Source organism: Malus sylvestris, chromosome 5 (genome assembly GCF_916048215.2).
Source record: "Malus sylvestris chromosome 5, drMalSylv7.2, whole genome shotgun sequence".
Taxonomy (NCBI): Eukaryota; Viridiplantae; Streptophyta; class Magnoliopsida; order Rosales; family Rosaceae; genus Malus; species Malus sylvestris.
In genome coordinates, this window is record NC_062264.1 from 42,859,797 (window position 1) to 42,874,333 (window position 14,537).

The 14,537-nt window shown below is 36.6% G+C and overlaps 2 protein-coding genes and 2 long non-coding RNA genes across 4 annotated transcripts; 2 read left to right on the forward strand and 2 right to left on the reverse strand.

The window, feature by feature from the left end:
• Positions 1 to 662: 662 nt before the first annotated feature.
• Positions 663 to 7,884, forward strand: LOC126622274 (probable O-methyltransferase 3). The gene is made up of 2 exons (XM_050290964.1): positions 663 to 1,465; positions 7,403 to 7,884. The coding sequence occupies exons 1-2, from the start codon at positions 689 to 691 to the stop codon at positions 7,700 to 7,702; spliced, it is 1,077 nt and encodes a 358-aa protein (XP_050146921.1). The 5' UTR covers positions 663 to 688; the 3' UTR covers positions 7,703 to 7,884.
• On the reverse strand, positions 700 to 12,924 carry LOC126622276 (uncharacterized). Its single transcript, XR_007623387.1, has 2 exons — positions 12,791 to 12,924; positions 700 to 839 (listed from the first exon to the last, which is right to left on the reverse strand). It is a non-coding gene; the product is annotated as an uncharacterized LOC126622276 (long non-coding RNA).
• Positions 9,313 to 10,545, reverse strand: LOC126622275 (uncharacterized). Its single transcript, XR_007623386.1, has 2 exons — positions 9,830 to 10,545; positions 9,313 to 9,696 (listed from the first exon to the last, which is right to left on the reverse strand). It is a non-coding gene; the product is annotated as an uncharacterized LOC126622275 (long non-coding RNA).
• LOC126622273 (probable O-methyltransferase 3) lies at positions 12,550 to 14,377 on the forward strand. Its single transcript, XM_050290963.1, has 2 exons — positions 12,550 to 13,416; positions 13,893 to 14,377. The coding sequence occupies exons 1-2, from the start codon at positions 12,640 to 12,642 to the stop codon at positions 14,190 to 14,192; spliced, it is 1,077 nt and encodes a 358-aa protein (XP_050146920.1). The 5' UTR covers positions 12,550 to 12,639; the 3' UTR covers positions 14,193 to 14,377.
• The last annotated feature ends 160 nt before the right edge of the window (positions 14,378 to 14,537 follow it).

The following is a 14,537-nucleotide window of genomic DNA, read 5'->3' on the forward strand; positions in this document are numbered from 1 at the left end:
TACGCGTGTCATGGACATATGAGAATTGAAGGTTTTACCGATGCTGATTGGGCAGGTGATGTGACTGATAGAAGATCAACATCTGGGTATTTTACATTTGTTGGAGGTAATTTGGTCACTTGGCGAAGCAAGAAACAGAATGTAGTATCACGATCCTCTGCTGAAGCCGAGTATAGGGGAATGGCATAGGGTGTGTGTGAGATTCTTTGGCTACAGAAGTTGCTTTGGAGTCTCGGTTTTAAACAGACAGAAGCAATGGAGTTGTATTGTGATAATAAGTCTGCTAGAGAAATAGCTGAGAATCCGGTACAGCATGATAGGACTAAACATGTGGAGGTTGACATGCATTTTATAAAAGAAAAGCTGAAGAAGAAGATTGTGTCAATACCGTTTGTGAACTCAGAAGAACAACTTGCAGATATTCTTACCCATGCCGTGTGTCGTAGGCGTTTTGATGATTCACTAGTCAAGTTGGGCATGAGTGATATCTATGCTCCAACTTGAGGGGGAGTATTGGAATAAGTCAATAGTTAGGAGAAAAGAATGTAATTATTCTGTAATTATTAGAGTCTTGCTTAGGAAGGATAATATGTCCTTTATTTGTTTCCTTTTACAAATAGGATTGTATGTACCTATTTATTCAGAATTATGAAATATACGAGGTTAAGCCGTAAAATTCAATTTAGTTATGGAGGGAGATGAAGCAAGAGATTTGTTTGGAGCACAGTCCCATTTGTACAAGCATGTATTCAGCTTCATAACTTCTATGTCACTCAAGTGTGTAGTGCAGCTCGGCATACCGGACATAATTGACCGCCACGGACAACCCATTACTCTACCTGACTTGGTCACAGCACTTCAGATCCACCCGGCTAAAACCGGTAACGTGCACCGGCTCATGCGCCTCATGGTGCACTCCGGCTTCTTTGCACGAAAACAAGTTCCTAAAAATCATGTAGAAGCAGATGAAGGAGAAGAAGAGGCGTATGATCTCACACCGTCTTCTACGCTCCTCCTGAAAGACAAAGTACCCAGCTTGTCTTCGTTCGTTCTGGGGATGCTCGATCCAGCTTCCGCAGCACCGTGGCAGTTCCTCGGAAACTGGTTCCGAGGAACCGAGGTCACGCCTTTCGAGAGCGCTCATGGGATGGGGTTTTGGGAATACGCGGAAGGAAACCCCGAATTCAACAGTCTTTTCAATAAGGCAATGGCTAGTGATTCTGGAATGATGAACTTGGTGATTAGAGATTGCAAGCCAATCTTTGATGGGTTGAGTTCATTGGTTGATGTTGGTGGTGGGACTGGAAAAGTTGCTAGGATTCTCTGTGACGCTTTCCCTCAACTGAAATGCACAGTTCTTGAACTTCCACACGTTGTCGCTGATTTGCCAGACTGTGAAAATTTGAAGTTTGTTCGAGGAGACATGTTCCAGGGTATCCCTCCAGCGGATGCTGTTTTCCTCAAGGTAAGCAAATTTTCAACTTTTCAATTATCTTCTGTTTTGACTATATGTAATTGCATCAACTATTTAGCCTATCATAACAAGATGGAATAGAATATGGTGATGTTAGAAGTAGTTAAAAATGGCTAAAAGCGTTTTCAAATAGCAAACATTCTTTCAGTAACGTTTGGAATAAAAGTATTGGAAATTATATATTATAATATTATTTTATAATAATTAATTTTTGTGTGAATGAAAAATGAGTCAAGTGTTATAGTTGAATTCAAATTCATGAACTGCATTTGTTGGTTGGAATTTTAGACAACAATCACAATGTTTCAAAAGGGACGGCTTGAGTTCAATATAAACTCAACCATCCCACTCATCTAAATAATTAAGAGTAGAGTTTTCTTTAGGTTTTTTATTCTTTGTTAGTTAAATCCCGAGTTGTGTCTGGAGAATACGGAATATAGACGTTCGCTAGAGTTCAAAGATTGAAGTGCTTTGACTTCGGATTATAGATTATTGAATCATAGGAGATGGACGCCTACCGAACTACAAGCACAAGAGTAGAGGCGAAATTCTGTCTTTAGGACATTGCATTTATGTAAGCCTCAATCTCCAAGTTTGTCAGTTTTTCTAATTTTCTCTCTAGTTGTTTATGTTAATCTCATATATACTTGATGTTGTGAATTTGATTATTATCATTGAAATTATATTGTTATTTTTTCATATTTTCTAATATTGCTCCAACAATCTAAAGACAAATTCTTATGCAATAATTAGACAAATATGGATTTAAGAAATGATTATATTGAGAAAGTAGAAAAGAATGATCTGAATATATGTTAGTGAAATTGCCGTTTAAAATTTAGACTTTGAGACACATGCAAATTGATGTGAAGGTATTGTTCTTCATCTTCATTAAGAATCACATGAGCAGTTTGTTAAGGTATTGTTTATTTAATTCTTTTTGCCATTTAACGTTATTGTTGTTGGTTCAATACTCTAAAAATTAGACATTGAGAATGATGATCAGTTCTTGTGATATGTTATTGGTTTTGCCAATTCAAAATCTTGCCAACCGTTGTGCCTGTTAAATGGTTTCTTAACGATGTTGATGAAGATAACATTAAAAAAAAAAGAATAGATTTTATTGGAGTTCGATTCATGCATTTTTTTTTTTTTTGGAAACTAGTTTGATTCATGCATTTTGGTTTGAATGATTTTGATTCAAACAAAAGAGGGGTCCCAACATCTTTTTTGAGGTCCTTGAAAATTTGACCCTTCACACCGTAAGAGGTACGTGTCGAATTGTTCATTAACTATTAATTGACTTGGCATGCATGTACACATGCCACGAGGATCATGCACTTTCTTATATAATTTATCGGAAGGTTAGTTTATGCATTAATCTGGATCACTGAAGTTTGATTTTATGATACATGCATATTTCTGTAAAACACATGTTGATCCTTTATACATATATGTAGTTTAGTTTAAATAACTAATTGTCGGTGTTTCCAATTCCTTTCTCTGGAAAAATGAGACATCGTTATTAGAATGTGGATAATAAGCTGTGGTAAGATTTCATAAGTCCTTAAATTATTTTACTATCTGCATGTATAAAATATGCAAGACATATTTGTACTGATGGAGGAATTTAGAAATCACACAACGGTTCTTGATGGGATTGCAAATCGCTGCATCATTTGAAATCAATGTGGCCAGGATAGGCCCCATGCTGAAGTATGGTCGGTTTACGCTTACACTGAAAATAGGTGTCGGTTAAGGCCAAGTGAAATGGCTTGATTCAATAATTTGTTTTATCTACAAATTTTGAATGGTTACAGTGATACCAGTTCGTGAACTCAGATCCTTTTCCAGAAAGAAATGAGTTTGAATTGATGCATTTAATCCACAATGCGATAAGTTCTTTCTTCACGAAAGAGAAGATAACCCCCTTATGTCCGTATGTGACTAAGAACTTTGTTGTCACAAAGAGAACCATTGATTTCATTGTCACTAAAATGAAACTGGCTTATATGTGAAGGCTTCAAAGCCATAGTGCTAGAGAAACTTGAAATCCGTCTTTGTTTCTTAATATTTATGCAATATTAAGGAAAAGAAACCTTATATAACGTTGAGGTTTTCTAGTGTTTTTGTAAAATCAGTTGAGTTAAGCATATTTATAGAATGATGAGCACTTCTAATAAGAGTTGCATAACTAAAAACTGGATTTTTCCTACCAGTCATGATTATGAATGATAAGAAGCCCAAGGGATTAATAATTTGGACTTGGAAGCGCGAAATAAAATTTGTTGTTACTGATCAAATTATAAATCTTTGAACTCATTTTTAGATGAGTTATCATCGTCGTAGAAAACAATGAATGGACAGAAAGTGTGGGGGTATTTCATAAAGAGAATGATGAAGCACTAAAACTGATGCTTATTGAGTAAGTATATACAATTAATATAGACATGATGATGCTTAATAAGCAATAATGTTAATGAACATGTTATGAATTCAATGATGTTGACTAATTGAATTTTGATAATTTGAAGTCAAAGTACATTTGGATGTGCAAATGCATAATGTATACTGGAATTGAAGATAGCCTTAGGTAAGGCTAGAGAAGATGTACTTTGTGATAATTTAGCCGAGTAATGGCTAAACACGATGTCCAAATAAGAGTAATTTGTTTCTTAAAAGAGAGATAATATAAAAACAGTTATCTCTTATAATGAGTGACTTTAAGGTATGAAGAGTTAAAGACCTTCCTACAAATACCTTAAGTAAGGGAGTATGCCCAAATATTAGCAAATTACTTACTAAAGTCCCAACATGTATAGTTGTGGACTTACATGGTAAATCTACTTCGTATGAAATATAATTTCATAAGATGGATTGTGTATACCATTAAAGATAGTCAACCTAAGTGGTACCAATTATTAAAGGATTGACTAAAGAGTAAGTTGATCATCGATGGGAATGAGGCTAAAGTCAACATAACTAATGAATCAGCTAGACATAAACCTTACTTAGTTGATTGGAGATCCCATAATCTAAGTTCAATAGGCAAAACTAGTTGGGCATGATTCAAATGAGCTAACACACTATATACCTCATTTCTATGATGGAAGAAGTATGTTGTCTGCAAAAGTTTTAGGATGTATATTTATACTTAATGACATTGTTATCTTATAAATAAGAGGAAGAGTAAACTGTCGATTTGCCCCCTGAACTATCACCCAACTTTCGATTTGCCCCCTGAACTTTTTAATTGGAAAATTAAGGACTTAAACTAATTTTTTTGGCCGATTTGCCCCCTGCTGTTAATTTTTCATTCATTCCATCCAAATTTCTGTTAAATGGAAGCATATGCACAACATGTGTAGGTAGTTCGGTCGCTTCATTCTTTAAAATAATTGAAAATCTTAGATTTCTAAAATATAAACCTATGCAAATATGTGTGATTCTATAGCTTTTTTGTCTGAATGTCTAGTGAAATGACGCTTTTGTCCACAAATGAGAGTTACGTGGTTTGCACACGATAAGAGTTAACGTTAATTTGGATGAAATCTATGAAAAACTAATGGTAGGGGGGAAATCGGCCAAAAAAATTAGTTTAAGTCCTTAATTTTCCAATCAAAAAGTTCATGGGGCAAATCGAAAGTTGGGTGATAGTTCAGGGGGCAAATCGGCAGTTTACTCATAAGAGGAATAGAGCAAACTATTCTTAATCAATGGTCACCTATGTGAGAGTAGAAGTGGATCGCTTCTATGAGAATGAGATGTCTAAATTTTCTGAAGCTCTCATGAATTCAGGATTTGTTCAAGATCAAAATGAACACAATCGTATGAATCGTAATAAATTAGGATAAGAGATGTGTGTTGCTTATTGTCTCGGTTTACTGAAGCAGTGAACAGTTCAAGATCTTCCTCATCCATTGTGTCACCAAGTAAATCCGATAAGTATTCATTAGAGTAGGTTCAAGTCCAAAAGATACATCTCCTGATGCATTTCTTATCTGCCTGTACTCTCAAATTCTTCCAATTTTTCATTCATGTGGAGGATTGTAGGGCTGGAAAAAATTCCTGAAAATCCCAAACCAAACCGAAAAAATCCCAAACCAAAACTATCCCGAAGTTCGGTAATCCCATCCCGAAAAATACCGAAGTATTCGGTATGGGATTGGTTTCCAAATCCCATTTGTTCGGTAATCCTGAAATCCCGAAATGTTTTGTTTCTTTAGCTTTCGGTTCCCACTTCCCAACTCAAAAGCAGGAGCTTTTTGGCTCCCACTAACAGAAGACAAAAAAATAATATTAAAAAAAAGGCAACAAAACGGTTCCCATTTCCCAACTCAAAAGCAGGAGCCTTTTGGATCCCACTAACAGAAGGCGTAGAGAGCAGCACTTAAGGCAGAGAGTAGCACTCTTGGGGCAGAAAGCAACACTCTTCGTGTTGAGAAGCAGAGAGAGAAAGAGAGAGGAAGGAGCTACTGCCGAAAGCTCTTGAGTTGGTTTTAACTTTTGAGACAGAGAGCAGCACTCTTCGTGTTGAGAAGCAAAGAGAGGAATGAGCTACTGCCGAAAGCTCTCTCAAATCTTCGAAGCTCGATCCATCTCTTTCTCTATCCTCTCTGAAGCTTTCTCTAAATTAGTGTTCGAATGAGGATTTATAAATTAGGTATTTACGATTTAGAGCTTTTGATTGTTTAGATTTGGATTTGGATTTCTTGATTAATTTTCAGGGGATTTCTGGATTAATTTTATGTGGATTTGGTTGATTTGGATTTCTGGATTTCCATGGTCGATTTCTGCTTTGCATGTTCTATTTCTTTTCTGCTTTGCATGCTCGATCTGCAAGTTTGAATTGAATTATCAGCTTCTTCCATTAACAAGAAGCCAAATTTCTATTGAATTGGAATCCCAAAACCATACCAAAATCCCGAAAATATTTCGGGAATCCTGAAATTCGGAAATACCGAAATTTCGGTTTGAGATCGGGATTTGGATTTCCATCCCAAAAAGAATCAATTTGGGATTCTGGATCCCATTTTTGGGTCGGTATCCCATACCAATCCAGCCCTAGGGGATTGTTGGAAATTATATATTATAGTATTATTTTATAATATTAATTTTTGTGTGAATGAAAAATAAGAGTCCAGTGTTATAGTTGAATTCAAATTTAGGAGTTGCATTTGTTCGTTAGAACTTTAGGCAACAATCACAATATTTCAAAAGGGGTGGCTTGAGTTTGATATAAACTCAACCATCCCACTTGTCTAAATAATTAAGAGTAGAGTTTTCTCCGAGGTCTTTTATTCTTTTTTAGTCAAATTCCAAGTCGTGTCTGGAGAGTACGAAATATAGACGTTTGCCAAAGTCTGAAGATTGAAGTGCTTTGACTTCGGATCATAGATTGTTGAATCCTGGAAGACGGACGCCTAACGAACTACAAGCACAAGAGTATGAGCGAAATTTTGTCTTTTGGACATTGCATTTATGCAAGCCTCAATCTCCAAGTTTGTCAGTTTTTCTAGTTTTCTCTCTAGTTGTTTATGTTAATCTCATATATACTTGATGTTGTGAATTGGATTTATTATCATTGAAATTATATTGTTATTTTTTCATATTTTCTAAGATTGCTCCAACAATAAGTTTAGTAGCATACATGAACAACTAAGTATTTAGATCACCAAGATGATATGTTTATTACAAACTTGAATAATTCATGGGTTTCTGGACTCCAACTAAACATGCCACAAATGTGGTTATGGGTTAAAAGGACCTGGAGCTGAACTGCTTTTCAAAATGGTGATTGAGGAAGAAGTTCCAAGTACTTTTCTTTAAAGCACTTAAAATTGTGTTAAATTTTCGACTGCTGCTAATAAAAGCGGTTTTAACAAAGACGGTTTTGTTTATATGATGTGAAAATTGGGTAATTGGCAGCTGATTTTGCATGATCTGAGCGATGAGGAATGCTTGAAGGTTTTGAAGAAATGCAGGGAGGCAATTGCAAGCAATGGCCAAGGGAAAGTTATAATCATAGACATAGTGATGAACGAAGAGAAAGATGAGCATGAAATAACCGAAGCAAAGCTCTTGTTTGATCTGCTGATGATGGTTGTGATCACTGGAAGAGAGAGGAGCGAGAAAGACTGGAAAAAGCTCTTCCTGGAGGCTGGTTTCAGCAGCTATAAGGTGACACCAATATTTGGTTTGAGATCCCTCATTGAAGTTTTTCTTTAGAAAGTTAGAAGCAACCATGTAATATGTATGATTTAAGTGGATGCTGAGTTTTAAGAATAATCAACTACAAAATAAAGTAGTTGAGCGTTTGATAAACTGTATTTATAAAAGTGTCGTGAGAATGAAAAACAGTGTAAAATTATTTGGTAAATTTTAATGTAAAAAGTGATATAATTATACAATGATAGAAATGGACATGATAGTAGGGACGATGACGATGACAACGGTGGTAAGAGTAATGGTTGTGATGCTGGAGGTAGTGGTGCCAATAAAGGGGTTTGGTCGTTGTGTTGCAGTCTTGCAGAGGTAACAATGGTGGTAGTGACGCGACAAGTGACAATTGTGGTTATTATGGTGGTGGTGGCGGCGGCAATAATGGTAGTGGCAGTTGTAGTTGTGGTGGTGGTGGCAAGGTGATTATGGTGTGGTGGTGCTGAGGTAACAATGGTGGTAGTATTGTGGTTATGATGGTGGTTGTAGCAGCAATAATGGTAGTGGCAGTTGTAGTTGTGGTGGTGGCAGCATGATTGTGGTGTGGTGGTGCTGACAACAATATAAGTGGTAATGGCAATGGTGATGTAAGAGGTTATGGTTTGTAGTGGTAAGTGATTGTGTCTAAAGGGATAAATAATGTCTTCTTCTTTTTAAAAAAAAAATTAATGAAAGTGTTACAAAAATTGAAAATATTTAGGCTCAACTCCATTTTTTATTAAGGAAGCTTTTAAGAGCAGGATATTTTATTTTTACCAAACATTTTTTATTGCCTAACTGAAAAGTGTAGCAGTTTTTTGTAAAAAAAAAAAATACCAAAGGGACCTAATAATGATTTAATATAATTCATTCTAAAGAGTGATATGATTGGTCGCACACATATGTATATTAATTTTGACTACTTTGTAAATATTATAAGCATAAATAATCATAATCAGTTTATTAGCATAAAAAAAAAAAAAGGCAGAATCAGTCGTGTGTAAATTTGTTTTGATAGTTCTTTGTAGTTTTACAAGCATTAATAATCATGACAGTCCCACACGTGCAAGTGACTATTTCTAGTATTTCTTTTCCCTTAGTTTTAATTAAATAATTGTTCTTGCATTGATAGATAATTGGGGGACTTTTCTTCATTTTCACATTTTGATAGATATAATTCCAGTACTTTGATTTGTGCAATTTACAATCAACCCAAAATTATGCATTAGTTTGCAGGTGGTTCTTGATCGTTGTGGTGAAAATGAGTGTTCTTTTTGTACTCTAATGTGAATTTGAATCTCATCTAATTTGACAAATTTATTTTTTGGACAAAATAATTTGGAGTATACTATTTACATTTTTATTTTTATTTTTTACACATTTTTAGTTAATTTTTGTTTATTATTATTTTTAAATTTATCTGATCTAATGATTAAAAATTAAAAAGATGTATAAAAAATAAAAATAATCGTATGTGCTAGGGCTGGGTTCGGTTCTCAACGGTTCGGTTTTTTTCCAAAACTAATCATATGATTGGGCTTCCCATCATTGTTTTGAAAGATAATGCATCAAGCTGTACCTTCAATAATAAATGAGCAACTAATCACAAGAGCTGCATACTGAATATTTGGAGGGGGCTGAGGAAGAGGCAGACAAATTCTATAAAACCGCAATAGAATTTACAAACACAATAGATAATCTAAGAAATTAACGGTAAGATATTAGAAAGAAAAAAATAATAACTGCCAAAAGATACCAACAGCAGATATCAAAGACCAGACAAATCTTTCCTTGGAGTATCCATAACTGCCAGAATCAAAGACATAGCATGATAATTAGAAATAATTTTTTGTGCGAGCAGATAATAATATATATGCATGCAGTTAATTTCAATTCGCAGCTCTTAACTTCTATTCACAGCTCGACATATATATGCTTGGAGTATCCCTCGAGCTTCATCTGCAAGTAATAGTGGACCAACTCTTCTTCTGTGGGGCGGAATCGGAATCCAAGAAACAATCACACTGAAAATGAGCACACATTCATAGGTCTCAGTCACTTCATAACACTAATAAATCCAGAAAATCGGCAGATTAATAGAAAATGCAAAGTGAACCCAGAAAATTCACGAGAGAAATTACGGAGAGGAGTCAATACCTGGAGGACTTTGGGGCCGAGGAGGTGAGAGGACTTTCGGAGGGTATGTGGGTCGGGCAAGGACCTGAAGGAGATGGATTTGAGGTCCATGTTGGTGAGCTCCAACTCCACCGAATCCACCACAATACGCGTGTCATCGGACAAGGCGGAGTGGATCAGGATCATCGCCTTCACTTGTTCGAGGTCGCCGAAGCACCATCCTCTGGTTCATAGGGTTTCGATTGCAGCGTCGGAAGCAGCGCCGGAACTCCCCCCATCCATTTTTCAGCGCCTGTTTGCCGCGGCGTTTGATTTTTGGGGCTCGAAACTGCAAGAAGAAGCTCACGGCGAGGGCGAGGTGTGAGAGATTGAGAGTGAGAAGGGTCGCGCCGTCGCGGGTCGCCTGGGATTCAAGACCAAGAGAGACAGAGAGTTTGAGAAAGACAAAAATGAGGCTCGGCTGCGCGAGAAGGTTACTGGGTTAGGGTTACACTGGAGGCAGGGAAGGGAACGAGATAGGGAAGAGGGGAATGAATAAAAGGTGTGGCTGCTATTGCTAGTGGCTAGGGTTAACTTAAAGGGTTTTGTTGATTTCTCAAAAAAATTAAAAAACTTTTCTGAAATGTTGGAGGCATGAGGGTTCGAAACCTTGCGCTGCAACTTGAAAATTTTCCCTGAAACCAACTTGGCAACAGGTTATGTTTTGTTATGATTGTATGACTAAACTATTTATAATATTGAAAAAAAAAATTAAATATATATATATCGGTTCGGTTTCCGAACCTCAAAAACTGAAACCGAACTGACCAGATTCGGTTCGGTTCGGTTTGACAGTTTCAGTTTGGTTTTTTTTTTCGGTTCGGTTTTTTCGGCCTCGGTCCGGTTTGGTTTTCGGTTTTTTGAACCCACCCCTAGTATGTGCTAGTTTTTATTGGTTTTTTATTTATATTAAAGTCAAAGTCTACTGACATTGAGGCTTGAATAGTCAATTTGATTGGATTGGCTCAGATATTTGTTATCTGAATGTGTGGTGGTACAAGAATTGAAGTACAAAAATGTTTTAGTTCTTTATTTCTTATTTATTTTATTCAACTGTGATTTGTATTGTAATATAATTGCTATTTGAATCTTGGTTCCGCACAACCAAACCCCAACACAATTACCTTTTTGTTGTTTTTGATAAAACAATAGAGACTGTTATTTGGATTAAATTACCTAGTAGGTACTGGATTTATTATTTATATTAGTTGGATTAATATTTTTATTTACCGACAAATATCAATTAACGGTAGTGCACAATTATTGTCTGCTTTTTACAAAAATGCCACTTTCTTAAAGTCTTATCTTATCTTTCTAGCAATGATGTAATATAATGCGTACTTTAGGGATATCCAATATGGTGGAGGGTTATATGTTTCTTGACTATTTCTTGATATCATGATTCTAAGACCATCTCTAATAGAGAGGATTAGACCATCTCCAAAGGTGGGCTAAATGCTAAAATTTTCCCCAAATTCCCCCCCCCAAAACACTCTCCAACTCATGCTAAAACTTTGGGCTAAATGCCAAATACCAAAGCTGGGCCAAATACCCCCCCCCCAAAAAATTCCCCCCTATGAGAGTGGACTCGCGGGTTGTTGGGCCAGTATCAGCCCGCCCACTCTCCAACGCGCCCCACGCGGTGCGCTTGCAAAGGTTTCCCGACAGGGTGGGCCCCGTCGCCAGGTGTGTGTCGGCCACCCACAAAAACCCAATGACTATAATTTTGATCCTATGGCTGGGCTTTAAGGACCGTTGGTTGATCCAATGGTCAAGATTTAAATTTAATTTTTTTAGAATATGTTATTTTAAAATACATTGAATCCAACGGCTAAGATCGAATATAATCAAATCTAATGGCCCAAATTTAAATCCAACGACTAAAATAATTAAAAAAATATATTTAACTCAAAATTCATCAAAAAACTCTATAAATACATATGTATTTGTTCAAACATCCACACAAAACTCATTTTTCTCTTAAAATTCTTCCAATTTATCTTTCTTACATTTCTCTCCATATATGCCTTCAATTGCCTTACATTCAGGTTCTCAATAGCAGTACTTTCTGCAAGTCAGCAATACTCGTCAGTTGAGTCTGCAGAACACCCATTAGCTAGCATGCGAAAAGCAGATGTGAGCTTCTGATGAGGTGATAGACCTTGTTGGCATGTGGCATCTAGCTTCCTTGCAAAGTAGTGGTCATGATTGACAATTGCATTCAAGATGCTTTCAAAAAGCTCTCTCCTCATCCGAAACCACCTTCGAAAATCATGAGCAGGAAATCTCGGACACTCAATGAAATAATTTTTCATCATTCGGTCATGACACTTTTCTCTATCACGCTGCACATATGAACGCCCCGTGACAGAACCACAATGACTAGATTCTCCAAATGTTTAAAAGTTAAAAAGTGACTCGATTTGTCCAAAAATTTATCTTTAATTGATGGCTGGTCTATAATTTTATAAAGCACAACAAGTCATTATTTGACTAGAGGGGTATCAGGCTAGCTAAATTTAGTCCCTATAGCCTTTTTTAGGAGCTAACTTTTCAGTTACAATAATTAATTTAAATTTAATGGCTAAATTTGAAAACATCCGATTAATTTAATTAATTAATCACTAAATTTAAATTATAAGCTTAAAACTAATAATTATTGACGGCTATGTTTAGGATGACTATAATTGTCAACGGAGCTATGTATAGCTTTTTCAGATGGAGATGACTTTAGTTTAGTTGTATAAAAACCGGGCTGCTTCGTTAGTGACTAAAGAATTTTCAGAATAGTTATGGAGGGAGATGAAGCAAGAGATTTGTTTGGAGCACAGTCCCATTTGTACAAGCATGTATTCAGCTTCATAACTTCTATGTCACTCAAGTGTGTAGTGCAGCTCGGCATACCGGACATAATTGACCGCCACGGACAACCCATTTCTCTACCTGACTTGGTCACAGCACTTCAGATCCACCCGGCTAAAACCGGTAACGTGCACCGGCTCATGCGCCTCATGGTGCACTCCGGCTTCTTTGCACGAAAACAAGTTCCTAAAAATCATGTAGAAGCAGATGAAGGAGAAGAAGAGGCTTATGATCTCACACCGTCTTCTAGGCTCCTCCTGAAAGACAAAGTACCCAGCTTGTCTCCGTTCGTTGTGGCGATGCTCGATCCAGCTTTCGCAGCACCGTGGCAGTTCCTCGGAAACTGGTTCCGAGGAAGCGAGGTCACGCCTTTCGAGAGCGCTCATGGGATGGGGATTTGGGAATACGGGGAAGGAAACCCTGAATTCAACAGTCTTTTCAACAAGGCAATGGCTAGTGATTCTGGAATGATGAACTTGGTGATTAGAGATTGCAAGCCAATCTTTGATGGATTGAGTTCATTGGTTGATGTTGGTGGTGGGACTGGAAAAGTTGCTAGGATTCTCTGTGACGCTTTCCCTCAACTGAAATGCACAGTTCTTGAATTTCCACACGTTGTTGCTGATTTGCCAGACAGTGAGAATTTGAAGTTTGTTGGAGGAGACATGTTCCAGGTTATCCCTCCAGCGGATGCTGTTTTCCTCAAGGTAAGCAAATTTTCGACTTTTCAATTATCTTCCGTTTTGACTATATGTAATTGCATCAACTATTTAGCCTATTATAACAAGATGGAATGGAATATGGTAATGTTTGGAAGTAGTTAAAAATGGCTAAAAGCGCTTTCAGATAGCAAAAAATTCTTTCAGTAACGTTTGGCATAAAAGTTTAGTGGCATACATGAACAACTAAGTATTTAGATCACCAAGATGATATGTTTATTTCAAACTTGAATCATTCATGGTTTTCTGGACTCCAACTAAACATGCCACAAATGCGGTTATGGGTTAAAAGGACCTGGAGCTGAACTGCTTTTCGAAATGGTGATTGAGGAAGAAGTTCCAAGTACTTTTCTTTAAAGCACTTAAAATTGTGTTAAATTTTCGACTGCTGCTAATAAAAGCGGTTTTAAGTTTTTAACAAAGACGGTTTTGGTTATATGATGTGAAAATTGGGTAATTGGCAGCTGACTTTGCATGCTCTGAGCGATGAGGAATGCTTGAAGGTTTTGAAGAAATGCAGGGAAGCAATTGCAAGCAATGGCCAAGGGAAAGTTATAATCATAGACATAGTGATAAATGAAGAGAAAGATGAGCATGAAATAACCGAAGCAAAGCTCTTGTTTGATCTGCTTATGATGGTTGTGGTCACTGGAAGAGAGAGGAGCGAGAAAGACTGGAAAAAGCTCTTCCTGGAGGCTGGTTTCAGCGGCTACAAGGTGACACCAATATTTGGTTTGAGATCCCTCATTGAAGTTTTTCTTTAGAAAGTTAGAAGCAACCATGTAATATATATGATTTATGTGGATGCTGATTGCTGAATAAGTACTGTCAAAATGCATACTATATGATTATGGACCAGTTTGGGATTGATGTGCTTTTTGTTAAAGCTGCTTCTGCTATATTTTAAGAATAATTAGCTGCAAAATAAAGTTGTTGAGCATTTGATAAACTATATTCATAAAAGTGTTGTGAGTACGAAAACAGTGTAAAAGTGTTTGATCAATTTTAATGTAAAATTGATATAAAATTATATATAATAACATAAAGTGGACATGATAGTGGGGACGATGACAACAACAATGGTGGAGGGAGCGGTGATTGTGCAACAA